This window comes from Aquarana catesbeiana, linkage group LG01, assembly GCF_042186555.1.
Source record: "Aquarana catesbeiana isolate 2022-GZ linkage group LG01, ASM4218655v1, whole genome shotgun sequence".
In the NCBI taxonomy this organism is placed as follows: domain Eukaryota; kingdom Metazoa; phylum Chordata; class Amphibia; order Anura; family Ranidae; genus Aquarana; species Aquarana catesbeiana.
The window spans coordinates 550,700,992-550,726,137 of record NC_133324.1 but is presented as its reverse complement, the minus strand read 5'-3'; the positions used below and the strand labels follow the sequence as shown (position 1 = coordinate 550,726,137).

Genomic DNA, 25,146 nt, shown 5'->3' with positions numbered 1-25,146 from the left:
CCCCGCTGAGACCACCGCCTGTGGAAGGGAATTCCACATCCTTGCCGCTCTTACAGTAAAGAACCCTCTACGTAGTTTAAGGTTAAACCTCTTTTCTTCTAATTTTAATGAGTGGTCACAAGTTACTGAAGTCTACACCTATAGTAAGGGCATTATTAAATTTTGGTCAAAGCAGAAGTTTGATTTTATCTACAAGCGGCCCCTTCCTTGCTTGGGCAGTTTTTTTGGTAAACGTTTACTAACCTTTTAAAAATCTTTACTTACAAAACTGTATTTGTAAATGTAATATAAAACCATCTTGGTCAGGTCACATGATTCTGATGATCGGTTTTCCATTACAAAAAAAAAGAAATCCTAAAAAGGTGTGATCGCTGCATATGCGCAAGTTGGTGATGTAGTCACATGACACTAAAAAGGACTCAGAAGACAAGACGCAGGAAAAATAATATGCAGTCATTGAAAAAAAAAAAAAAAAAAGGCAGATTGCGTATTTACTGTGAGATTTGTTGGCACTGAAAAGCTGTCATTTTTTTTTGAAGGGCCAGTATTAAAACACATATAAAAATCAATATAAATCAATAATGGTTGGTAATCGCACATTTCTATTTCCAAGCAGAGAAATACCTTAGAAAACGGTTTCATTAAAACATAAGGTTTTGTATATGTGATGCCAATCCTTACCTCTAAAGTTATGATAGCTCCAACAGTCATTGAATAAATATCGTACTCCGCCACTTGTTTGCTTAATGTAGAACTCAACTTTTTCAGTGCTTCCAAATACTGCTTGAGAACTTTTCGGCCAAGGTTAGTAAGGGTTTCAGATGTATTTCCTTCCAAGTACAGCTTGATCCAATTTTCGTGATGCTTTTCTGCTTTCTTAAATAGCTCTAAGCCTTCGTCTATTAATATTAATGATAATAAAAATAATTCTGTGTACAGGCAGTCAAAGCCATTAAAGCCATTATTTTCCAATACAGCTGATAAACTCTCCTATACTTATCATGGTTTCCAAAATAAATAGAAAAACTCTTAGATTGTAAGCTCTAACAAGCAAAGCCGATTCCTCCTGTGTTGAATTTTATTGTAACAGGTGCATGGGCGGAGCTTGACTGAGCTTAGAGCTCTGCTCCTGAAGGGATGTTTCTGCCATATTATACCGTGTCCCGGCTCAGCTTCACCTGGTAAATATTGTTACTCGGTCTGCTAATAACACCCGCCACTTAATGTAATGGTTCTTGTAAGTTCTCATCTGAAAATGAAGCCAGAAAACAACAAAGCAGCGCTGCCTCAGGTTTCAGTCAGAATGGCCCTAGCTTCATCCCATCCCCGTTACCTCACACTCAGTGATGTCCTCTCAGCGCTCTAAGGTGGCTGTGGCAACCCAGGGGGAATATGACTCAGATTCAGATATCCAACTTCCCAAATGAAATCTTTTACAGACCCTGGTCATTCTTCTGTTCTGAGGCAATTTGAAAAAATGCTTCACAAAGCCCTTAACCTCCTTGGCGGTATTCCAGAGTGTGGCTCGGGGTGAGATTTCAGTACCATTAGAGGTATCCCCGGGCCACACTCGGGATTGCTTCGCTGGATCCTGGAAGAGGCGACTTACCTTGTCCCCGGGATCCGGCGATGTACTCCCGCTGTGTACGGTGGCCGGATCCACCGCCCGATCTTCTGTGTTCCGGCTTTCCATCCCAGCGAGCGTTTCGATGCGGGGTGGGGGGTGTGTGGAACCGGCGGCAGATTCAAAAACACAACACACACCATACATTGTAATCTTATTACATTACTGTATACAATAAATTGACCTCAGTCTGCCCCCCAGTGCTTTGTCCAGTGCCCTTGCCTGCAGTTTTACTGTACTTTCTGCCTGGAAACTGGAGAACAACCATGGCATCAAAAAAGCGTGCCTATACCTCAGAATTGAGTGATAGTGATTCGTGGGGAAGTTCGTCATCAGACACAGAAAGTGATTTCTGCAATGATCCTGCGACTGACCTCAGTGATGTGCGGACTTTGTGCTCTATTGACTGCGGTATGGATCAGACAGCGCCCCCAAGATTCCCATTTACTGGAGCACCTGGTATCAAAGTGGATGTTGAAGATGACAACCCCTTGGCATACCTTCAACTATTTTTGAACTATGAGGTTATTGAAAAAATTAGTTACGGAGACAAACCAGTACATGTAGCAACAAACTGCTACGCATCAGAGATTTACAAGGAGCAGAAAGTGGGAACCAGTGACCTAATAATTCTTCAGGGAGTGGTGGGGAAACCCCTGCAGAAGTGGTATTGGACAACCAATAAATTACTAGCCACTCCATTCTTTGGCATGGTCATGTCGGAGTACAAATTTTCCCTGATAACGAAGTATTTGCACTTTGAAAATAATGAAGCATTTGACGAAACTACTCATCCAGCACCCAAACTCGGGAAGATTTGGGAGGTATATCAGATGATTATGAAAAATTTCCAACAGATATGATTGTGCCAGACATCAGCATAAATGAAAGTCTAATGGCCTACAAGGGAAGGCACAGCTGGATACAATATATCGCGTCAAAGAGGGCATGATTTGGCGTAAAATCATTCATATTATGTGAGTCCAGCACTGGTTACATTTGGAATTCTGTCCTATACACCGGGAAAGGAACCAAATTCAACCAAAAATACAGTAATTATGGAAAGGCAACATCTTCAGTTCTTTCATTGATTGAGCCATTGCTAAATCAGGGCTATTGTGTAACTACAGACAATTTTTACACATCTCCTGAACTCTATGAGTTCCTTCTACAGAACAAAACGGATGCCTATGGAACCGTTAGGGCTAACCGGTGTGACATGCCGCCAACCTTTGGCAATAAGAAGCTCAAGACAGGAGAAATGGTTGCCTGGCAGAAAGGCAAAATGATGGCGTGACAAAAAAGGTGTGTGTCTAATGAGTACAATCCATAACACCTCCACTGTCATGGTACACACAAAAGGTGGGAAAGACATCATGAAACCACAAGACTACAACACTATGGGAGGTGTTCAGAGCTGACCAGGCAATGACATTTTATCCAGCCATGAGAAAACAACAAAAAAAGCATTACAAGAAGATCTTCAGGCATCTTCTTGAGCAATGCATATGGAATTCCTTCATTCTACTAAAAAAAAAAAAAAAAAAAAAAAAGGAAGAAGTGTGACAAGCCTGTGGTTCATCCTGACTTTGTTTGGAAAGTTGCAGATCGTATCTTTCTGAACCACCAAACACCAACGGCTGTAAACAGAGCTGGACGTCATGCTGCTGGTGTTGTCAACCCGGAACGCCTGACTGGTCGTCACTTCATGGACCACATCCCGCCAACTGAAAAAAAAGTTAGCACCCACAAGGATGTGCGTAGTTTGTTTCTCAAAGCGTGATGACACTGGAAGGAAAATACGAAAGGAAAGCAGGTTCTATTGTCCTGATTGTGACGTCGGACTTTGTGCAGTCCCATGTTTCAAAATTTACCATACCCGGGCTGTTTACTGAAGCAATATGACCAGTAATATTGCACCCTTGTTTGGCGCAAAAAAAAGTCAGTGTTTTTGATTTGATTATATTATTGACAAAAAATTATTGAATAAAATGTATTATTATATATTATTTGTCATTATTTATAGTTATTATATTATAATTTATGATTTTGTGTTTCAAAAACATGATCATACCTAGACTATGGTTTGGACAGATTTAAAGCGGAGCTCCACTTTAAAAAAAATTATTAAAAGCCAGCAGCTACAAATACTGCAGCTGCTGAGTTTTAATAAATGGACACTTACCCGTCCCAGGGTCCAGCGCTGTCGGCAGCCGAAGCGATCGATCGCTCGTCTCTCGGCTGTCCCCGCCGCCATCCTCGGTCAGGGAATCAGGAAGTGAAGCGTTGCAGCTTCACTGCCCGGTTCCCTACTGCGCATGCGCGAGTCGCGCTGTGCATCATAACTGGTCCCCGTTGTGTTGTGGGAACTGTGCGTTTCCCAGAACACAATGGGGGGGGGGGGGGCATTTGCAGCTAGGTATTCCCAGAAGTGGGTGCAGATACCTGCATTACACAGGTATCTGCACCCCCCTCCCCCCTGAAAGGTGCCAATTGTGGCACCGGAGGGGGGAGGAATCCGATGAGCGGAAGTTCCATTTTAGGGTGGAACTCCGCTTTAAGTGAGTTATTCCTAAGAATTACAGGCCTACAATATAAAAGGCCAAATTTCCATGCAAAATAATTGTACCACTTTCAGCACCAAAAATCTGACATAATCATACCGCCAGGGAGGTTAAACAAATCTGAGATCATATAACAAAACAGTCTGACTAGGGAAATCAGAGTACTGGGCCAACGCACTGCAAATCAAACTGTAGGTTGATGGACTTGAAAATAACACCCAGACTTATGCAGTCGAATTTGAAAACCTCAGAAAAAGGAGGAAAAAAACCTAGTCCTTCAATCTCTTTTAAAAGACTACGAAAATAGGGCCAGGCATTCCAATATCCGTATACGTGGAATACCTGAATCTGTCACTGATTTGCAAGACACTATGCTATCCCCCATTTTAAGAACTACAGCCTTCCATACCAGTCGAACAAATGGAGATAGACAGGGTTCACATAGCCCTCACACCTCGCAAAGCTTATGGACCACTGCGTGATATGAAATCGCCAAATTTCAATAATTCAATAATTCAGTACTAAGGAACAACTTCTAGCTGCAACTAGAACAAAAGATTTAGTGATTTTCCAGGGACATACCCATCAACTTTTTGCTGATTTATCTCTCACCATCTCTAAGCATCGGGCTTTGAAGCCACTTCAAATCACCTATCAATGGGGCTTTACATTTTCAATTCACTTCACTTACCAAGGATCTAAATATGTCTGCGGTTCTGCTGAAGAACTCCAATCCTCTTTACAAAACATTTTCTAATCCTACGCCAACTTTATGGAGTGACTTTTTTTTTTACTCGTCAGGTATTCTTATAACTTGAACTTCCAACTAACTAGATGTTTGGTAAACTTTTTTTTTGTCTTATCAGTTTAGAACTTACTGGATGCAAACTTTTTTTTCTACAGTTTAACTCCTTACTTTTCGGCTAGTCTATTTTTTTTTTTCACTAACAGCAGTGAGTTATTCACTATATTTCTTGTGCCATTATTCATTTTTAGAAAGTTTTCTGTGATGTTTTTTGTATACACATTACCCCATATTCCTTCCATCCTTTCATATGCTTTCTCATGACACACTGATGGGTATGGAACTTTTTAGGACAATGGTATCATTTCTATTTATGTATTACTTTTTATGGTTGGCAGTGTTCCCTTTGGTGGTGTTTTTTGCACCTCCAGTCTGCTACCCTCGGATCCCCATTATTATGTGGGCTTCTGACGGTAGCTCTTTGGCCTCTGGTGGACCGTTTGTCACTCCCCCAGTACGCCGTTCTGTTGAGCTATTAGCCCTCTTTATTATTTTACGAACCTTAGTAATATCTGCTCGACGAGAGCCATTTCCCTTTCTTTTCTTCCAGACTTTCCTTTTTCCTACCCCCTATACTGAATTTTATGTGATCCTACTGTGAGAACAAAGTTTATATTATGCAACTCCTTATATTACCAATATGGCCCCCTAAAACATTTTGACCCTAAATTTCCAAGGTCTTAATATACCACAAAAATACACTAAAGCATGCCATTCATTTGCCACAGCTATAATCCACATTCTTTACCTACAGGAGATCCATTTTATTGAACAATCTACTTCTATGTTTGTTTTTCAGCTCCTCTTATCCACAGGTATATACAGCCTCGGCAGCTACTAAACAATGAGGTGTTCTTATAGCTATTCACCGTACAACCCCATTTGTACTTTCATCTGAAATTAAAGATCCTGACCCTAACTACTGAAATTAAAGGGGTTAAACTGGAGCTGAATCTAGTCAGACAGGACATGCAGAAGTTGCGGGACCGCATCGCTGCCCTGGAAGACAGAGTAAGCGATGTGGAGGATGATGTTGTACCACTGCAGAGGGAAGTATGCAATCGATCATCATAGGTCATTCAGCCCGTTTAGAGGACATGGAGAACAGGCAAGGACGCAAAAATGTCCGTGCAGTGGGCATACCTGAAAAGGGCAGAGGGAAAGAACCCTGTGGCATTTATAGATTACTGGCTGATCAATACATTTGGCAAGGACGCCTTCTCCCCCATGCTTGCGGTAGAGAGGGCTCACAGAGTCCCACCTAGGCTACCTAAACCTGGGGAACCGCCCAGGCCGTTCTTGTTCAAGATGCTGAACTACAAGGACCTGGATGCCACCTTGTCTCAGGCCAGAACGAAAGGGAACCTCATAAAAATTGATAACACCCACATATCATTCTACCCAGATTTCTCTGCGTAGCAACAACGCAGGAGGGCTAAGTTTACCAAAGTAAAATAGCGCCGAAAATATAATGTCGCATATGCTATGCTATACCCAGCCAAGCTTAGAATCGCAGCAAATGGTGTAACACAATTATTTGATTATCCTGCAAACGTATCTCACTGGCTGGATAGAGTGGAACATACCCTTAAGAAGGCTACAGCACCTATGGACTGATTGTGTTCTACCTATTATTGTTCTTGCTGACCGCGCTCCTCCTGGGCGCAGAACCAAGGAAACCTTTACATTCCCTATTTCTTCCTGTAAGGCAGAGAGATATATGTACCTTTGTTTGCACTATACTTCACCAATGACTTGGACTCGCAAGTCCCTTCGAATAAGTTGAACTGAGATGTTGGGGCCCCCCCTATAACAGTCCTGCATGGACATGCTCACTATAGTTAAGCTCATTAACTGTCACCAGGATGCAAAATCTTCTTTCTTTTTTTCTACCCTGGATCTTTTTTTGGTTACCTTATGTTGTGGTTATACTCTCTAACCTGACCCCTGCCAGTTGCAAGGGATATGATGTTTTTTCTCTCGTCTGCTGGTAACTCCAATGGAGAAAAATGGCTTAGGCAAACCCCACTCTATGCCTCCCTAAATCTGAACTGGAAAAACAGATTTCATGGTCACACTATATGGGGATGTGGAGAATTTCTTGACATACCCATATACCTGTATAGGCTCCTGGCAGCTACATTCCAACTTGTTAATAGATGTCTACTGAATGTACTTTAGTGTCCTGGGATGTAAGAGGGCTGGATGATGGAGTGAAAAGGGTAGCCTTTTTTTCCAACAGTAAAAGCTCACAAGCCCTCTGTGGTGTGTTTACACGAAACTCACCTACAAGCTACCTCCATACCCACACTTAAGAGTCGTAGCTATTCCACTCAGTTTCACTCCACCCACACAGCCTACTCCAGGGGAGTCAGCACACTTATCTCACGAAATGTCTCTTTTCAGTTACTGCAATCCCTGATTTATGACCAGGGAAGGTACATTTTCTTGTTATGTAAATTAGCAGGTCTGACGTGTATTATTGCTAATGTGAACGTCCCTCCACCCTTCTCTTTTGATAGCCTGAAACGTATAGCACAATTTTTAGCACTCAACCCCAACACTCCTGTTTGGGTATTGGGTGACTACAATAACGTAATGGATAAATTAATGGACAAATTTAAATCTGGAGCTAGTGGTAGTCCCACGCTGGGGGGGCCCTACCCCCTTTGCTAGATTCCTTGCAGAAATTGGCCTACGAGATGTGTGGAGAGACCTGAATCCCAGGGTCCAATGTTATTCCTGCTACTCGGTATCGTATAAATGCTTATCACGAATTGATCTATGTCTGGGAAATGGCCTGGCACACTCAGTCACTACTTCTGTGATGTATGCGCCATGTAATATTTCAGACCACTCACTCCTATGTGTTAAGGTCATTACTGTCCCCAGTCCCAGGTGCAGGCTTTGGAAGGCAAATCCTTTTGGTTCACCATTTTTCCCCAGAGTCTGACCCATCTCCCAAAGCCTTGAATGAGTTTCTGGGTTTTAACTGGGGCTCGGCAGGGTCTACAGTGATTTGGGACGCTATGAAGGGGTTTAATTACACAGATTACCTTCATCAAAACTAAAATTAAAGAATGGGAGAACTTAGTGATGAGTGAGGCTGCCAAGGCTGAGGAAAGGTATATCTCTGCCCCTAGTTCTGATTCAGAACGTAAATGGCAGGAGGCACAGGCCCTGTACCAGCAGGTTTCCATTACTGCTGCGGAAAACAAACGTTTCTTTCTTCAGTTTCTTTCTTAACGAAGGGGAAAATACAGGCCATTTACTTGCCGTCATAGCTAGGGCCCAAAAGGACACTACACACATTGATGATATCCAGAACGCAGCAGGTGACACGGTTACTGATCAGACTTGTGTCCCTGATGTATTCTTGGATTTCTATTACAGATCTATACACTTCTAAGGTATAGCCCACGAAAAAAGAGCTGGACCAATTTTTGGACCAGTGCTTTATCCCCCAGTTATCACAACAGGGCCTTGCTGCCCTCAACAAACCATTAACTTTAGAGGAACTTACTTTGGCGGTGGCACAAATGGAGAACAACAAATCTCTGGGAGCCGATGATCTGCCCACAGAAACATATGGGAAATATGGCGATATCCTTTTACCCACCCTACTAACAACCCCGAATGATGCCCTCCAGGTAGGAGGTCTCCCCGCCTCCATGAACGAGGCTATCATAGTAGTCATCCCAAAGCCTGGTAAAGATCTGTTATAACCCGACTCATACAGACCTATCTCACTTCTTGATACAGATGTGAAATTACTAGCTAGTGTACTGGCCACTAGACTGTCGGAGTTGTGGCGGACTTGGTCCATGCTGACCAGTCTGGTTTTATCCCCAAACGCTCTAGGGCACTGAATATCCATAGATTATTTCTTAATACACAGATTCCGGTCGACAACTCCAATAATATAGCCGTCTTTTCCCTCGACGCTGCCAAAGCTTTTGACAGCGTGGAGTGGAATTATTTGTGGGAGGTGCTGCGTCGTTTCGGACTGGGGGACAAATTTATTTCCTGGGTGCAGTTGTTGTACGCTTCCCCCACAGCAAGAGTGAGGATTAACGACACCCTTTCTAAGGCATTTCCTTTGTTCCGAGGCACAAGGCAGGGGTGTCCATTGTCGCCCCTGCCGTTTGCCCTTGCATTGCAGCCTCTTGCGGCTATGGTAAGGGCCTCCCCCAACATCGTGGGCTTCCGTGCAGACAAAATGATGAAAAAAATCTCATTGTACGCAGATGATACACTGCTGTACTTGGGAGATACTGGGGAGTCTCTGAGGGCAGTTATGTCCCTCATCGATCAATTCAGGCAGCTTTCTGGCTTTGCCATTAACAGGCATAAATCAGCTCTCTTACCATTAGACCCTTTATTAACTCCTCTTTGGGAAGATCTCTCACATATACAAGTTGTTACCGCCTTCAAATATTTGGGTATAGTGGTGACCAAAGACCCGGGAGACTACATTACACTGAACAACAGATCTTGCGGAAATTTCAACAAAAACAAGCTAGTTGGAGTAGGCTACAACTATCAGTTACTGGACGTGTAAATCTTATCAAGATGATCTGGGCACCACAACTATTGTACATTTTACATAACGCACCAATCTGGATACCACAATATTGGTTCCGACGGATTGAATCGCAATTCAGGGCCCTTATTTGGAGAGGTGGAGTGGCACGTATTAAGCTTGCCACTCTACAGCTCCCAAAAGATCAAGGTGGAATGGATGTCCCGCATCCACAAATGTATTACTATGCGGCCCAGTTACAGCACTTTACAGGGTGGGACCTGGCGAAAGTCAGGGACCCCTCGAGGAGTCTTCTTGTTGGCATGGATGTAGCTTACACAGCCCTGTCTCGTATGGAAATGGAATTCCCTAACACCCCCTTTAATTGCCCCACAACCTAACTACTAATGAAAATATGGAAGGGAGTTAGGAGTACACTTGGAGTGACAGGATATATGCGTCATACCCCCATCTGGCTCAATCGCCTCTACACGAATCTTGCTAAGGTTCCCAAACACCCAATTTGTTAAGAGAGTGGGGATTAGATTCCTTTATCAAATTCTGAATGGCTCCATACTAAAGCCATACTCTCAATTGCTAGAGCAATTCACTGGGCTCAGAGAACTTTCAATATGTTCAGCTACACTATGCTGTTAGATGCCAAGGTAAACACTGTAATTTGAAACTAGACGACTCAGCATTCCTAGATTCTATATTTATTGAACCTGAGAAGAAAGGGGCCCTCTCAAGAATCTATACACATTTATTAATCACATATACAAGCCCCCGACCTTTCACAATGCAGGGAGAAGTGGGAGAGAGACATCGGCCCTATTGATGGAGAACGATGGGAGCAGATTTTGCAGGTGGGACCGTTTGTGTCAGTGTCCGCAGCACAGAGACTATCCCATTTGTTCATATTGCATCGTGTGTACCGCATGCCGGTGCAGTTGCACAAATGGGGCAGAAGGGACACCCCTATCTGTCCGAAGTGTCAAGCCCAATCAGGAGATCTTATCCATATGCTATGGAGATGTCCTAAACTGGTGAGGTACTGGAGCTCCATTGTAGCCAAAATCAATAGCACTTTCCAGTGGGGAGCCTTAATGAGGAACTGTACACCCCCTCGGTGTACACTGCACTCACGAGACTCCTATATATAGCCAGAAAGCTGATTGCCCGTCTTTGGCTTTCGGCAAATGCACCTAAAATAACACAATGTATCCAACAGGTTAATACCACTCTTATTCGAGAAAAAAAATATGTATAAATCATCACAGGAAATCACAAAAAAAATTCTACGGTATATGGCAGAGCTGGCTGAACTCACCAGATGTGGCACCACCACAAATGGCATTAGACAGACTGCTAATGGGACAGCAGCTTTGATACAGGAACTCCTGGGAAATAAAAGGCAGATCAGGTGGCCTTTTGGAGGAGGTCTACTAGTAACTTAAATAAACAAAAAACAGCAAGCGCAATAATGTTCTAGCGTGACATATACAATCAAATAAGTGTAAATCAAATGTATGTGAATGCACGTGCAATCAATTAAATAAAAATTGTTAGATTGACAACGATATCAAGCTGCTATCAATTATATAGTGGTCAGAATCCCCTAAAAATTAAAACATATAACATAGATTGAACTTTGTATCAGAGCGCATCAATGTGAGAAAATAATTTTTTGTGCTAAAAAAACCAATGTGAAAAAAATTGTTACCAAATCGCTAAAAAAATTGCATATATATATAAAATCGTAAATATATGAAAAAAAATCGCAAATATTTAAAAACTGTGTTCCTCCAGTTATACAAATCCACTGGAAGTGGTGCGATATCTCCAAAGTAAACTAAGCAACAATTGTGTATAGATATACTAAAAATGCGTTTGCAAATAGTAATCAATCCAAATTAGTGCCAACAAATAAATAAAGAAATTAGATATATTCCCTGTGATAAGTGTTGAATCCTCCATAATAAAAATAAATAAATGATATGCTTATAAAGGTGCAATATATATACAATTGATGAGTATAAATAGATAAATAGTGCCAATAGAATCTGATTAAATATCATTGTATCTATAGAATAATGGGCTCCCTCCAGTGGCGCATATCGGTACAGCACACCATTGACAATACATTCATATCATTAAAGGGGTTGTAAAGGTATAAATTTTTTCACCTTAATGCATTCTATGCATTAAGGTGAAAAAACTTTTGAAAATACCGCCGCCCCCAGCCCCCCCGTTTTACTTACCTGACACCTCAAAACTCGGCCGCTCGCTCCCGACCTCCATTCAGCCGATCAGCCTGGTCGCTGATTGGCTATAGTGGATGGATTGAAAGCAGCGCAGCCATTGGCTCGCGCTGCTGTCAATCACAGCCAATGACGCGACGCACCGGGGGCGGGGCTGAGTGATACAGCGAGCGGCTATAGCCGCGGGCTGTATCACGGGAGCGCGCCCGCAATAACTAACCACCATGCGAGAGAGCTCGCATTAAAGGTGGTTAGTTATTGCGGGGAGGAGCTGAGACAGCCGCCGAGGGACCCCAGAAGAGCAGGTTCGGGGCCACTCTGTGCAGAACGAGCTGCACAGTGAAGGTAAGTATAACATGTTTGTTATTTAAAAAAAAAAAAAAAATTACCTTTACAACCCCTTTAACTAATGTTATCAGCTATGTGTTAATCTCTATGTTTTGATCCTGCTGCATGACTAATTAGGTAAGTGTGACTTTATGCTGGATCTTGATAGTTTATAGTGTGCTGATAAACACTCCCATGACTTTAAAGATAAATAAAACAATTTAAAAAATATATAAAAAATAAAAATATATAAGAATAAATTAATTGTGATTTAAACTAAATATCCCAGGACTGTATAAATGATAATAGTATTACACAGAGAAATTTTCAGTATTATTACATTACATTACAATGTATGAATACATTGTATCAAGCAGCAGCAGCTTGGGTAGCAAGCCTTGTCCTTACAAGCCAGCTGAGATCTGCTTATCTGCATGCCTAAAACAAGTCAGGCACACGTGAGTGTATCCCTGTGCTGTTTTGCCTGTGAACTTTTATTGTAACAATATTGCGCAATGTTTTCTCTCTTTGTTTATTTTACATAAAACCACTTGATACTGAGAAAATGACCATTCATTGTGGCTGTGGAAGAAATAGCTCAGAGGGTGAACAATTAAGTACTGCAGGAATCCAGATATCCCAGATTACTGAGGATTGAACTGTTGCCTGTTACTTATCCTATCTCATGAATTTAATCATCTATATTTAATCAGATTCTATTGGCACTATTTATCTATTTATACTCATCAATTGTATATATATTGCACCTTTATAAGCATATCATTTATTTATTTTTTATTATGGAGGATTCAACACTTATCACAGGGAATAGATCTAATTTATTTATTGGCACGAATTTGGATTGATTACTATTTGCAAACGCATTTTTAGTATATCTATACACAATTGTTGCTTAGTTTACTTTGGAGATATCGCAACACTTCCAGTGGATTTGTATAACTGGAGGAACACAGTTTTTAAATATTTGCGATTTTTTTTCATATATTTGCGATTTTATATATATATGCAATTTTTTTAGCGATTTGGTAGCAATTTTTTTCACATTGGTTTTTTAGCACAAAAAATTATTTTCTCACATTGATTGAACTTTGTATCAGAGCGCATCAATCTATGTTATATGTACTAGTAACTTAATGCTATTATCGATTCACACATTATCAGTGACACTGGAGAGAGTTATTTTATTTTATGATCTATTTATTTTCACCGTTCTTTTTGTTTGTTGCACCCCCTTCAGTTACGGGTGCTGAGAGAGCGCTGGGTATCATACAGTGATTTCTATGATATGGAATGGACAAGATGGATATGCATTTTCAAATACCTATAGATTGCTTAGAATGTACCAAACACTGATGTGCATTGATTGTATACCTGTGCAATTATACCTTGTAGTGCCTTACATTCTCATCAATAAAAACCTTTTTGTTGATTAAAAAAAAGAAATTAAAGATCCTGAAGGCCGCTACCTCATTCTTTTTGGGCACATTTCTAATGTTGCTGTAATCATTGTATCATATTATGCTCCTAATAAACATCCATTATCATTTCTTTCCCATCCTTTTCATGTAATTGATTCACACAAAGTTAGGTACAGTTATATTGTATGGTGACTCAAACCAAGTTCTTTTCCCTTATTGGATAATTCTCCCCCTTCTCCCTCCTCCTGTTCATCTAAGCTTTCATTTCAGCAGCTTATCTCTAAGCATAACATGTTAGACTCGTGAGCTCAATCGAGCTGTAAATGCTTTACATATTACTCCCATTCACATAAATCATATTCTAGGATTGATCATATCTTCCTAAGTGTTGGCATCTTATCCCCTATCCTGAGATCCCAGGATTCATCTTGGTGTAATAATGATTCCATTCTAACTCACCTGTCCCATTGTCTAGATATTAAACATGCTCTCAATGACTATCTCATTAATAACACTTCTACAGATATTTCCCCTCTCACTAATTGGGAATCCCATAAACCTGTAATTTGAGGTAAGCTCATCCAGCAAGCATCATTTCTCAAACGTGAGCGAAAGCTCATTCACCAAAAATTAGAAAAGGACTTCAATCTGTGTCACGATGCATTCCAAAATTCCCCCTCCCCTTCTACTAAAGTGAAGCTTGATAGAGCCTGCTTAGAATTCGACCCGTTTCTCACCGACTCTGCAGATAAATTAATACATAAATCACAACACCTTTATTACCTAAAAGCAAACAAACCAGATATCCCATTAGCTCAAACCTTACGCTCACTGCAAAAACCTACGACATCTGTGCGACTCAAACTAAACTGTGATTCATACACAAGTAACCCTGTCAAAATTTTACACACATTCCACTCAAATATTGCTAAATTATATTCGCCCAACCAAAATTTTGACCATGCTGCAGCTGCTGATTACCTTTTCTCACAAAATATCCTACCAACAATACTTGCGACCCTTCTTGAATCAAGTAATATGCAAACTCGTTCATCGAGATCAAGTTTGGTTCATCCCCTCGTGCCAAGCAAGTGATAATATTTGTAGAGCTTCTTTACTCGCCCATGTCGCTAAATCCAGACGTCTACCTGCGTGTTTTTTAATCGTTCTATATAAGAAAACCATTCAGCACTGTCTCATGGCCATACTCACAATATATTCTTCAAAAATAGGGGTTTGGACCGCATTTTTTTAAGTGGATTTCTTCCTTATACGACAAGCCAAATGCACTTATCAAATATGCTAGTTTAAAATCAGACCCTTTCCCTATTGGAAGAGGCACCTGTCAAGGATGTTCTCTCTCTTCCCCCTCCTATTTGCACTCCTCATTGAACCCTTGGCCCATTTAATTAGATCTGATCCAAATATAAAAAGGTATTGAATTAGCTGGATGTCATCATAAAGTATGTCTTTTTGCAGATGACATCTTACTCTTCATGTCATCTCCCCATATATGTAATGTATTTTCTATGTTGGAAGTTGAGAACATGTGGAATCCCACAATATTTTTAATCTAATAAATAATGGAATTAAACTGCTTGGTTATCAGTGCCTACCTTTTAGACAGTGTGCTTCTATAACTGTCTCTCCCCCTTTTTTGCTTATTTGTTTGCGGCACAACCACACCCTACAGGTGAGTCAGTGAATTCTTTACCCCTCAATTCCCGGTTCATATCGTTCTTTTTTTGCATCTCCCCATATCACAGAACCTAATCTCCTCTCTCTCCTAAACCGTTTTACACACATTTTGGGCTTAAGAGTTAATTATCAAAAATTAACTGTACTCAACATTTCCTTGCCTCCTTCAGACCTTCAGCTTGCTAAAGATTCACTTCCCTTCTCTTGGACACCTCAGACTTCCATACCTAGGAATACAACTCACTTCTAGGATAACTGACTTATACTCAGCTATCTTTCCTCCATTACTAAAACAGGTAACTCAATTATTATCACAAGGGTCTCTATCCTGGTTAGGCAAAATTAATGTAATGTAATTAAGATGGCTATATTGCCCAAGTTTTTATATCTTTTTAGAGTCTTGCCCATCCCAGTTCCAAATAATGTTTCATGGCTTATACAGCGCAGAATTATCACCTTTATCTAGGGTAAACCGAAACCTCGAACCTCTAAATCCACTGTCTCCCACAATGCTACAGAGGTTTAGGTCTCCCAAATATTTCTGCTTACTATTATGTTGCACACCTTGCACATTTACCAAAATACCTTTATGGGTAACAAATGAGTCTATTGACTGTGACCCTATTTCATTATATAACGTGTTATGGTTAAGACCAACTGATCGTACTGTTATTCGCAATCCTATCACAAAACATTCTTTATCCATCTGGGACAGGTTCAAAACTTCTCTTTACCTTCAATCTCCTCATTTTACAACACCTTTCTTTTGATAAAATTCCCGCTTTTCACCATGCCTGGATCGCTCCTAAAGCTAATTTATCCTGTTTATATAATTTGGTATCTGCCTCCTCCATACATTCTTTTCCTACTTTGTGTGATACATTTGGACTTCCTCAATCGGAACTGTTCCGATATTTGCAAATTTGCATTTGTCGCGTTTTGAAAACATATGTATTTCTGACCCTAGTCAGAATACTAGAGTATTGTTTTGTTTCTCTATAACGAAATTTTAGCTAGTACTAACACTGGTCCCCCCTTATAGGTCTCCAAATGGGAACTAGACCTTAATCGCTCAATTAAAGCTACTTGATTTGTTTAGCATATGGTCCGCCACTAAGTCTGCTTCTTCTCATGTTACTGCTGTGGAAACTAACTTTAAGGGGCTAACCCGTTGGTATTTGGTCCCTACTAGAATATCAAAATATGCTGCCGATTACCCTGGAGCTCGTTTTCTCGGCTGTTCAAAGTCTGGCACTCAACTTCATATTTGGCGGGATTGCCCAAAAATTCTGAAAGGCGGTTTTTGACTTTGCCTCCAAAATCTTTGATACACCTATACAGCCCAATCCTGCAACAGCCCTATTAAACCTGAAGCCTGATAGGATCACACAGAATCAATTTCACCTTCTTTTACAGCTCCTAACACAAAACAAACCATTGCTAAGGCATGGAAAACGAAATATTTAAATTCTAGCTGAAACCATACACAGAACTAATAAAGCTCTTATTTATGCTAAAATGGAAGCAATAGAATCGGTCAATTTGAGAAACTCTGGCTTCCTTGGGTTAAGCATTGTTTACCTCCAGACTTTGGAGACACAATATTATTGTTGGTAATTTTACTCTATTTGCCTTGACTATACTTTCTATTCATTTGGGATCGCATCACCACTTTTTTTCTACCCTCTTCTCTCTATCTACTCCTATTTTTGTTTTCTACCTTTCTTTTCATATTGTGTGGTACTTACAGATTATCTCTTCTGTTTTTAATATATACCTATTAGACTGATCCCCTTGTTACTGCTCTTGAAAATTGAACCAATAGAATAGAATTTTATAATGCTTTCAATGTAATACTTTATTAGTTTATTTGTTGCCGTACTCCTTACATTGTTATATACTCATCCTGTTCATAAATCGATATGTTTAGCTCTACTGCTGAATATTGTACCACCATCCTTATATATACTCAATTTGTCAATCTTTGTTTATTAAAAAAAAGAAGGCTGGGGTCACACCTACAGAAATTGAATGCGGGGGTTTTTCCACATCCAATTCGCATGACAGGAGACTGTAACCGGCTCTCAATGGAGCCGGTTCACACATCTCCAGGGTGGCTGCGGTTTCAAGTCCAAATTCGGGGAAACATTTCTGCCTGATTCATCCCTTAAACAGAGAACAACCGCATCTGTTTTAAGTGTGAACCCAGCCTTAATCCTGTATAATAATAATAATAATAATAATAATAATATCAGACTGATTAACTACAGGCACATAAGATAACTTGCAGTACTAGTTTTCATACACCTAAGCTAATCTTCTGGGTTTTTTTTTTCATTTGTTAGTAATGTACCTTTTTCATAAGCTTCCAAGTTCTCCTTCAGAAGTTTACATAACTGATGCCCATTTAAATGAAGGAATCTCAATTGTTCTCTCATTGTCTTGTGGTCTACAACTGCAGTTATAAGTTTTCCTAAGCTGCTTCTTGAAATTGGCAGCCCAAGGCCCAGAGCCAGGGTTGGAGCCACATCAGTTTGTTGGATGATCTCTGGTACTGTAAACTGACCTAAAGAGAAAAGCTAATTATTTCAGGGGTAACCATCAAAATATTATGCAGTTCTGTCAGCAATATAACAATGTCAAATGAAAAGTCTTCTGCTAAGATGGAAAATATTTTATACTCGCAAGTAGAAATTTCAAATATATAAATCCAAGCTGTCAGGTCTATTAGATGTACAGCATCCATATTTAGTTGTGTTTTTACTTTTTCTCAAGATACCTTACGTCTACATTATAGAAACAATGACATGGATGTTTTCACATATGGTGAAAAAGCAGTATAGCTTCAAAATCAGTTACTCAGTCAAAAAGTTTAGTGACAGTACCCAAGGAGCCGTGCAGCTCAATTAAAGGTGGCAGCTGTGGCCAAGATTAAGTGCTTCTATATATCTGCAGACTAGGCCTCTACCACACCATAAGCATTCAAGATCTTTAGATTTTGCAAAACTCCTCTAAAGTAGCATCCAAAAGATACAGGTCAAACAGCAAACTTGTGTTTTTTTTTTATGCAGGATGAATGAGAAGGCCAAACACGACAGAAAAGATCAGTCTATGAGAACATCTGCAGGCTTCTCCTCTTTATAATGACTGGTTGCAAAAGCTATTACTCCCCATTTGCAGGACTACTTTACACTGCATCTAGAGAATCACATGGGTCTCATTAGCATAACCTGTTACCCAAAACTTGCAGATTGAATGTCCAAAAAGTGAAACAGCAGTAGCTGGTTAACCTCTATTCCACTCCACCTTATCCCAAATCATCATTAGTTTACTAGTATTCCGTGTAGCTTGGAAATCACATTTTAATCTTTGTCACCATTCCAATTAAAAGCTGTTCCATTGGCAATAAAGTTACTTGCAAAATTCATGTACTTTGGGTAATCAATGGTTACCCTACACCATTTGGGTCAATGATGAGGTCTATAATTGTTTGATATGTCATGATCCTGAGTATCCTTCCAATGCATCCTTCATAATTCTTTCCAAAAGGTACTTACAAGGGAAAAGTATTTTCATAGAGTCAAATCCATTCAGAAAAAATGTCAACACATTTTAATTCTGCATTTTCAGTTAAAAAAAAGACCAGTTATAGTCTAAGATATACAACATACCAGCTTTGTTTTGAAATGCTGAACTTATTAAAACCAGTGGAGTCTGTACTTCTTCTTCAGAAGACCCCCCATGACTGCCCACTTCAGACATACCATGGTCACCACAGACAACAATTAAACTTGGAGTAGAATCTTCATCCTATAATTTAGCAAATAAAACAGACTCTGAAATGTGCTTCAAATCAGAAAGTCTGAGACAAAAACAAGTCAAAATGATTCATAAATTGGAATAATGATAGAGAGAGAAAAAAGAAATGGAAGAGAGAGAAAAAAAAAAGGGTCCTCCAAGCATACAAAGAAGTAAAATAAAAGTGAAAGAGGTGAAAGGGTTCCTGTGCTAATATGAGTAAATGCTGGTTGACTGGATCCTTTCTGTATCTCTCTGGGACCCCAGTAGAAAGATATCCCCAGTAAATGTTACAGATTTGATCTCCATTATAGCCACCACTGCAAAGCCAAACAAGGAGGGGATGAGTCCATGTTTTGATTTAGTTGTGTGTGTACATTTTAGCTTCATCTACTGAGTTCTGTTAAGCAGGACACGAAGACTAATCTGGCAAACACATTAAAAACTCTGCCTGCTGGCTGGATATGAAAATTTTAAATATGAATATACATTGTTAAATATTTACCTAACCATTTTTCATTTCATTTTTAGTGCTGACCATTATAAGTAAAGACATATGTAAAAACCATTATACATTCCTTTTAAAGGGTTTAAAAATATGTTCATGTATAAAACACACCTTAATAAATGATCAACAAAACTACTTTGTTAGGTTAACTTATTCAACCTGTATTATATGGTTTGAAGGCCTGAGCTGCAGAGAATGTGCAGTGTGTTTCAGTCAACTTGCAGAAACTGCGGCAGCCCTGATGGCTCATTGCATACAATTGCATTGCATATGTCCGATCGAATCTGCAGCGCTATACAGTGTTTAGAGCATTACTTCCTTGTATTACAATGCAAGCCTACAGGTTTTCTGACTCACCAAAAACAAGGTACTTCCCTATGTGACTGACATATTACAGATATTAAGCAGAGAGGCGGAAAGACTGCAGTAAACTACAGGGCTCCAGCTAGTGGCTAATCTAGATTTTGTTATATTTAATACACAAAAACAGTAAACATGTTAAAAAATAAAAATAAAGATAGATAGATTCACATAAATATTTTAAACACTACATTATTAACCCAAAATGTGTGCCCACTGATAATACTTTCCTTCTAAAGGATAAGTTCTGTGAATGGGAAACTACAAGTTCGGACAACCTGCTGGCTTGTAGTTCGCAAGTGCCATACAGGACTCCTGAAGACTTGTCGGTGTATCTGTCTGCTCATACCTCATATGGGCAGGCGATACACACTGACAGGAAGAGACTTTGAACTACATAGAACACTCAACAGTGCCATTGTAGTTCTGTGAATGGGAAACTACAAGTTCGGACAACCTGTCGGCTTGTAGTTCTCACAGAACTACAATGGCACTGTTGAGTGCTATGTAGTTCAAAGTCTCTTCCGGTCAGTGTTTATCGCCTGCCCCTATGAGGTATGAGCAGACAGATACACTGACAAGTGTGCAGGAGTCCTGTATGGCACTTGCGATCTGCTGATCACAGGTGCAATGCTTTACAGGCTCCAAGTAAAGAAAAAAAATAAAATGCACATTTTTTTACTTGCAAAAAAAGAGGTGCATTTATTTATTTATTTTTTTTTAAATATGAACTTATCCTTTAAAAAAACTTTGATAAGGGTCTTACCTTTAACAAGAGAGCAGAGTGAATTTTTTTTAAAACAATGTCCATCTCATAAAGTTTTGGTCCAATTAAATGACTGTGTGGTCCAGTCAGATGTCCAATGTGATCTAGTCCAAGATAGTGAAGAATCAACATATCCCAATCATTTCTCTTTAAAACATCATCTAAGTGTCTGGTTACATTCTTGTCAACCTAGAGAAATATTTATATAAATAAAATATTTTTTCTGAAAACAAACATTACAAATTCCTGTTCTGAAAAAATAAGTAAGCGGTTGACTTCTTTATTTGAAAATGCTATTTTCTGCATTGTAATGCAGGTCCAAACACTTTATTATCCCCTAAGGCAGGCCATACATTCTGCAGGGTTGAAGGAAAAAAAAATAGCTTGATTCCCCATAAACACTGTCAGAATACAATAGCACAGCGGAAGGTTTCCCAGCCGTCAGAATACGATGATCACTTCCTGCAGCTATAGCCAACGGCAGTGATCAAACAAAAAAACAAAAAAACCCTGAAAGGTTGGTTGTACTGAAGTTGATTCATACAATAACTTTAGTGCAACCAGTCTGCCCATAGATGGAAGAATTTGGCCAGTTCCTGCTGAACTGGCCAAATTTCAATCCCTGTATGGCTGGCTTAACGCCTTGAACCTTAAAGTGGTTGTAAAGGCAGAAGGTTTATCTTAATGCATTCAATACATTAAGATAAAAAATCTTCTGTGTGCAGCAGCCCCCCTAATAGTTATCTGAGGTCCATCTAGATCCAGCAATGTTGCACGAGAGTAAGCTGTCTGGGACTCCACTCCTCATTGGTTGAAAGCCAATGAGAGAAAGGGGGTGCACCACGGCTCAGTGCCTGAATGGACACAGGGAGCTGTGGCTCGGCTCAGGTGCCCCCATAGCAAGCTGCTTGTTGTGGGGGCACTCAACAGAAGGGAGGGGCCAGGAGCACCAAAGATGGACCCGAGAACAGGAGTATCTGGGCTGCTCTGTGCAAAACAAACTGCACAGAGGAGGCAAGTATAACAGGTTTGTTATTGTTAACGAAAAAAAAAAACAAGAAAAACACACAAGACTTTAGTATCACTTTAAGCATTAAGATCAGAAGTTCGGACAGTCACCCGACATTGCCTTCTTTTTTAGATAAGATTTGGTTTTCTACATTCCCTCTTTACTTATCGCAGTGGTTCTGAAATTTGGAAAATTAATATTTTTTGCTTATGGAGGAAGAGGCCTAAACCTTTAAAAAAAAAATACAAAACCAAAAACAGCATGTCCACCACCCCCTCCCCAAACGAATCAGTCCAACATACAGGCTAGTAACTCCACTGCAAGGAGTGGTGAGCATGCAGCCCCTAATGCTATCCTGAAGCCCACATGCCCTTCAGAATTTGGGGAGGGGTGTATTGAAGGGGAACACCCCCAACAAAAATAGGCCCTCCCACCAAAGAACTCTAGGCCAATTGCTGACTGGCATCTGGCACGATTTAAAAAAAAAGAGCTGTATGCATTCCTAAATGCACAAATTATCCACTTGCCGACCGCACACAGTATATATACACCTCATTACTTTGATGTTAAATACCGTTGTTATGGCAGTAGCTAGCTGCCATAACCCCTGATGTCATTTTTTTGTGTGGGCGATTTGGCGTCTAATAAAAGATAGCCCATCGGCGAATTTGTCACGAGATCACATTTAGAGGCAGCGGTGCCCCCGCCGATTCCTGGGCCTTTCAGGGTTTACTGGAGCCATCGGTAAACCCGAAAGTGATCCGATGCAGCCGATGGCTAGGCAGGAAGACAAGATGGCCCCCACTCGGCTCTATGCCCTTGGAAGATCGGAGCGACCTCTGACGTCACTTCCGGTTCTCGGGCATAAAAAAAATGATTAAAAAAAAAGTTTTAAAGTCAAAAGTGTCAAAATTTTTCTCCTGCTTTTAAAGGTAAATGAGAGATCGGGGGTCTTTTTTGACCCTCGATCTCTCAATAAAGAGGTTTTGTCATGCTTAATTCTACTACAAGAAATGTTTACATTCCTTGTAATAAGAATAAAAGTGATCAAAAAATAAATAAAAAAAAGGGACAGTGTAAAAATAAATAAGAAAAAAAAAAGTTTAAAGCGCCCTATCCCTCCGTGCTCGTATGCAGAGGCAAACGCACATGAAAGCCACGCCCATATAAGTAAACGGTGTTAAAACCACATACAGTTATCGCCGCAATCGTTAGAGCGAGAGCAATAACTCTAGCACTAGACCTCCTCTGTAACTTTAAACAGGTAACCTGCAAAAGTTATTGAGATTTTTAAGTACCGCAGTTTGTCGCCATTCAACAAGCTTGCGCAATTTTAAAGCATGACATGTTAGGTATCTATTTACTCGGCGTAACATCTTTCACATTATACAAAAAAAATTAGGTAACTATTGTATTTTGTTTAATTTATTTTTTTTCCACAAAATTGTGTTTGACAGACCGCTGCACAAATACAGTGGGACATAAAATATTGCAACGATCACCATTTTATTCTCTAGGGTTTCCACTAAAAAAAAATATATAATGTTTGTGGGTTCTAAGTAATTTTCTATCAAAAAATACTAAATTTAAACTTGTAAACAAGAAGTTCCAGAAAAGGCCTGGTCAGCAAGTGGTTATAACTTGACATTAACATGTATAGGTAATACCAGGGATTGTTGATCTAGGGAATATCCGATTGCCTCCTGGGGGATTAGGAAATATTTTTTTCCCTCTGGAGCAAACTTTATCATGCTTTATTGTTTTTTTTTTTTTTTTGCCTTCCTCTCGATCAACTGTGGGTATAGACTTCTGAATATGGTGGTTTTCGGTTTGTTTTTTTTTGGGTTTTTTCCCCTTTCTTATCGGTTGAACCACATGGACTTCTTTCTGTCTTTTTCCAACCCAATTATGTAACAGACTGTGATAAAAAAACCCACTACATTCAAAATTATAAAAAAAAAATCTGACTGAAAATTTGTTTAATCTTAGAAACTTAGCTTACATGTGGTGTAGTGGGTAGCACTCTTGCCTAACAGTAAAAATGGTCACTGGTTCGAATCCCAACCACGACACTACCTGCCTGGAGTTTGCATGTTTTCCCTGTGCCTGCGTGGGTTTCCTCCGGGTACTCCGGTTTCTTCCAACATTCCAAAGACATGCTGGTAGGTTAACTGGCTTCTGTCTAAATTGGCCCTAGTATATGAATGCGAGTTAGGGACCTTAGATTTTAAGCTCCTTGAGGGTAGGGACTGATGTGAATGTACAATGTATATGTAAAGCTCTGCGTAAATTGACAGCGCTATAGAAGTACCTTAAATAATAATAATAATAATAATAATTATTACAATAATAATAATAAATAGATTTACTAGAACAACCAACATACCTCAGTAAAATCTGACACAAAGAAGGATGTTGTTCCGTCATACTCCACAAAATGTTTTGGGAAAAGTTTTATCCAAGTATCATCACCATAAAATATTATTCTTTTCCCTGCTTGCTTAGCTTGCCATATCAAATTGTCTTCCTGCAGTTCTTGTGAGTTAAGGTTCATGACGATGTCAATAAACCCAGGTATGGTGCCAGTCATCAGGGCCTGCGATCATAGAATTGGTTAGATTTGGTATAACATGGCTTTGATCAATAAGACATAATAAAGACAAAATTCAATAGAGAAGCAATTGATACATGTATTCACTTCAAATAATACATTTTAAAAGGAGCTTAAAATTCCTTCCTAAAGACAGGCCTTATGATCCTATTTCAAGTGGTTTAAAGTCTTACATATTCCCAGAAAAGTGACTTTCCTTAGGCGATACACAGAGATTAAACAAATCCTCCTACATACATTGTACTTGATTATCTGCAGTCTTCGCTACAGCCGTTCAAAGTGCAGATTTTTTTTACAGCTTGTCTCGACTGTCCGAAAACAGGGGGCAGAGAGCTAAAATCACGCTCTGCAGAGCTCAGTGAGAGCTGATTGGAGAGAAAGGACACCCCCTTCACACAGCATACAAGAACAGAGCTGAGGCTGACAACCAAATGGAGATCCCTCCCCTGTTAACTATTTTACCTCTTGGTGTCAAGAAAACTTGTCAGAAGTGACTCCTACAGATAGAGGAATGAGGCAGCAGACAGAAATGACACTTAGTTCTCTGGATTGAGCCAACTACACAATATAGAGGGATATGCTTTGTTCATATTTCATGTCTGAAGTTTACAGCCATTTCAAAAGATGCAGTCTAAGAATTATTGGATGTACATGGTAACATGTGATGTAGTGTCATGACATTGGGAAAAGATTTCCTATGCAACACACACCACAGAAATGAAAACAAGCAGTATGTTGTCGGTAAGCGTAGAGCTATGTGACTATAGCTACACAGCAATAATGTAAATGGCACACTGATCAAGCATAAAGATTTTTACAAATAAAAAATTCAGGAGTTACTCCATTTCCAGGTG

At 39.9% G+C, this 25,146-nt stretch overlaps 1 protein-coding gene across 2 annotated transcripts in view; it reads right to left on the bottom strand.

The window, feature by feature from the left end:
• The window catches only part of PIGG (phosphatidylinositol glycan anchor biosynthesis class G (EMM blood group)), an 87,286-nt gene that overhangs the window by 42,038 nt on the left and 20,102 nt on the right, over positions 1-25,146 (bottom strand). For both annotated transcript variants that reach the window (XM_073595795.1, XM_073595804.1), the window contains 5 exons: positions 24,068-24,277; positions 20,673-20,861; positions 18,912-19,050; positions 17,594-17,806; positions 682-899 (listed from right to left, as the gene is read on the bottom strand). In XM_073595795.1, the coding sequence (XP_073451896.1) occupies positions 682-899; positions 17,594-17,806; positions 18,912-19,050; positions 20,673-20,861; positions 24,068-24,277 (969 nt within the window). The remainder of the gene's footprint in view (positions 1-681; positions 900-17,593; positions 17,807-18,911; positions 19,051-20,672; positions 20,862-24,067; positions 24,278-25,146) is intronic.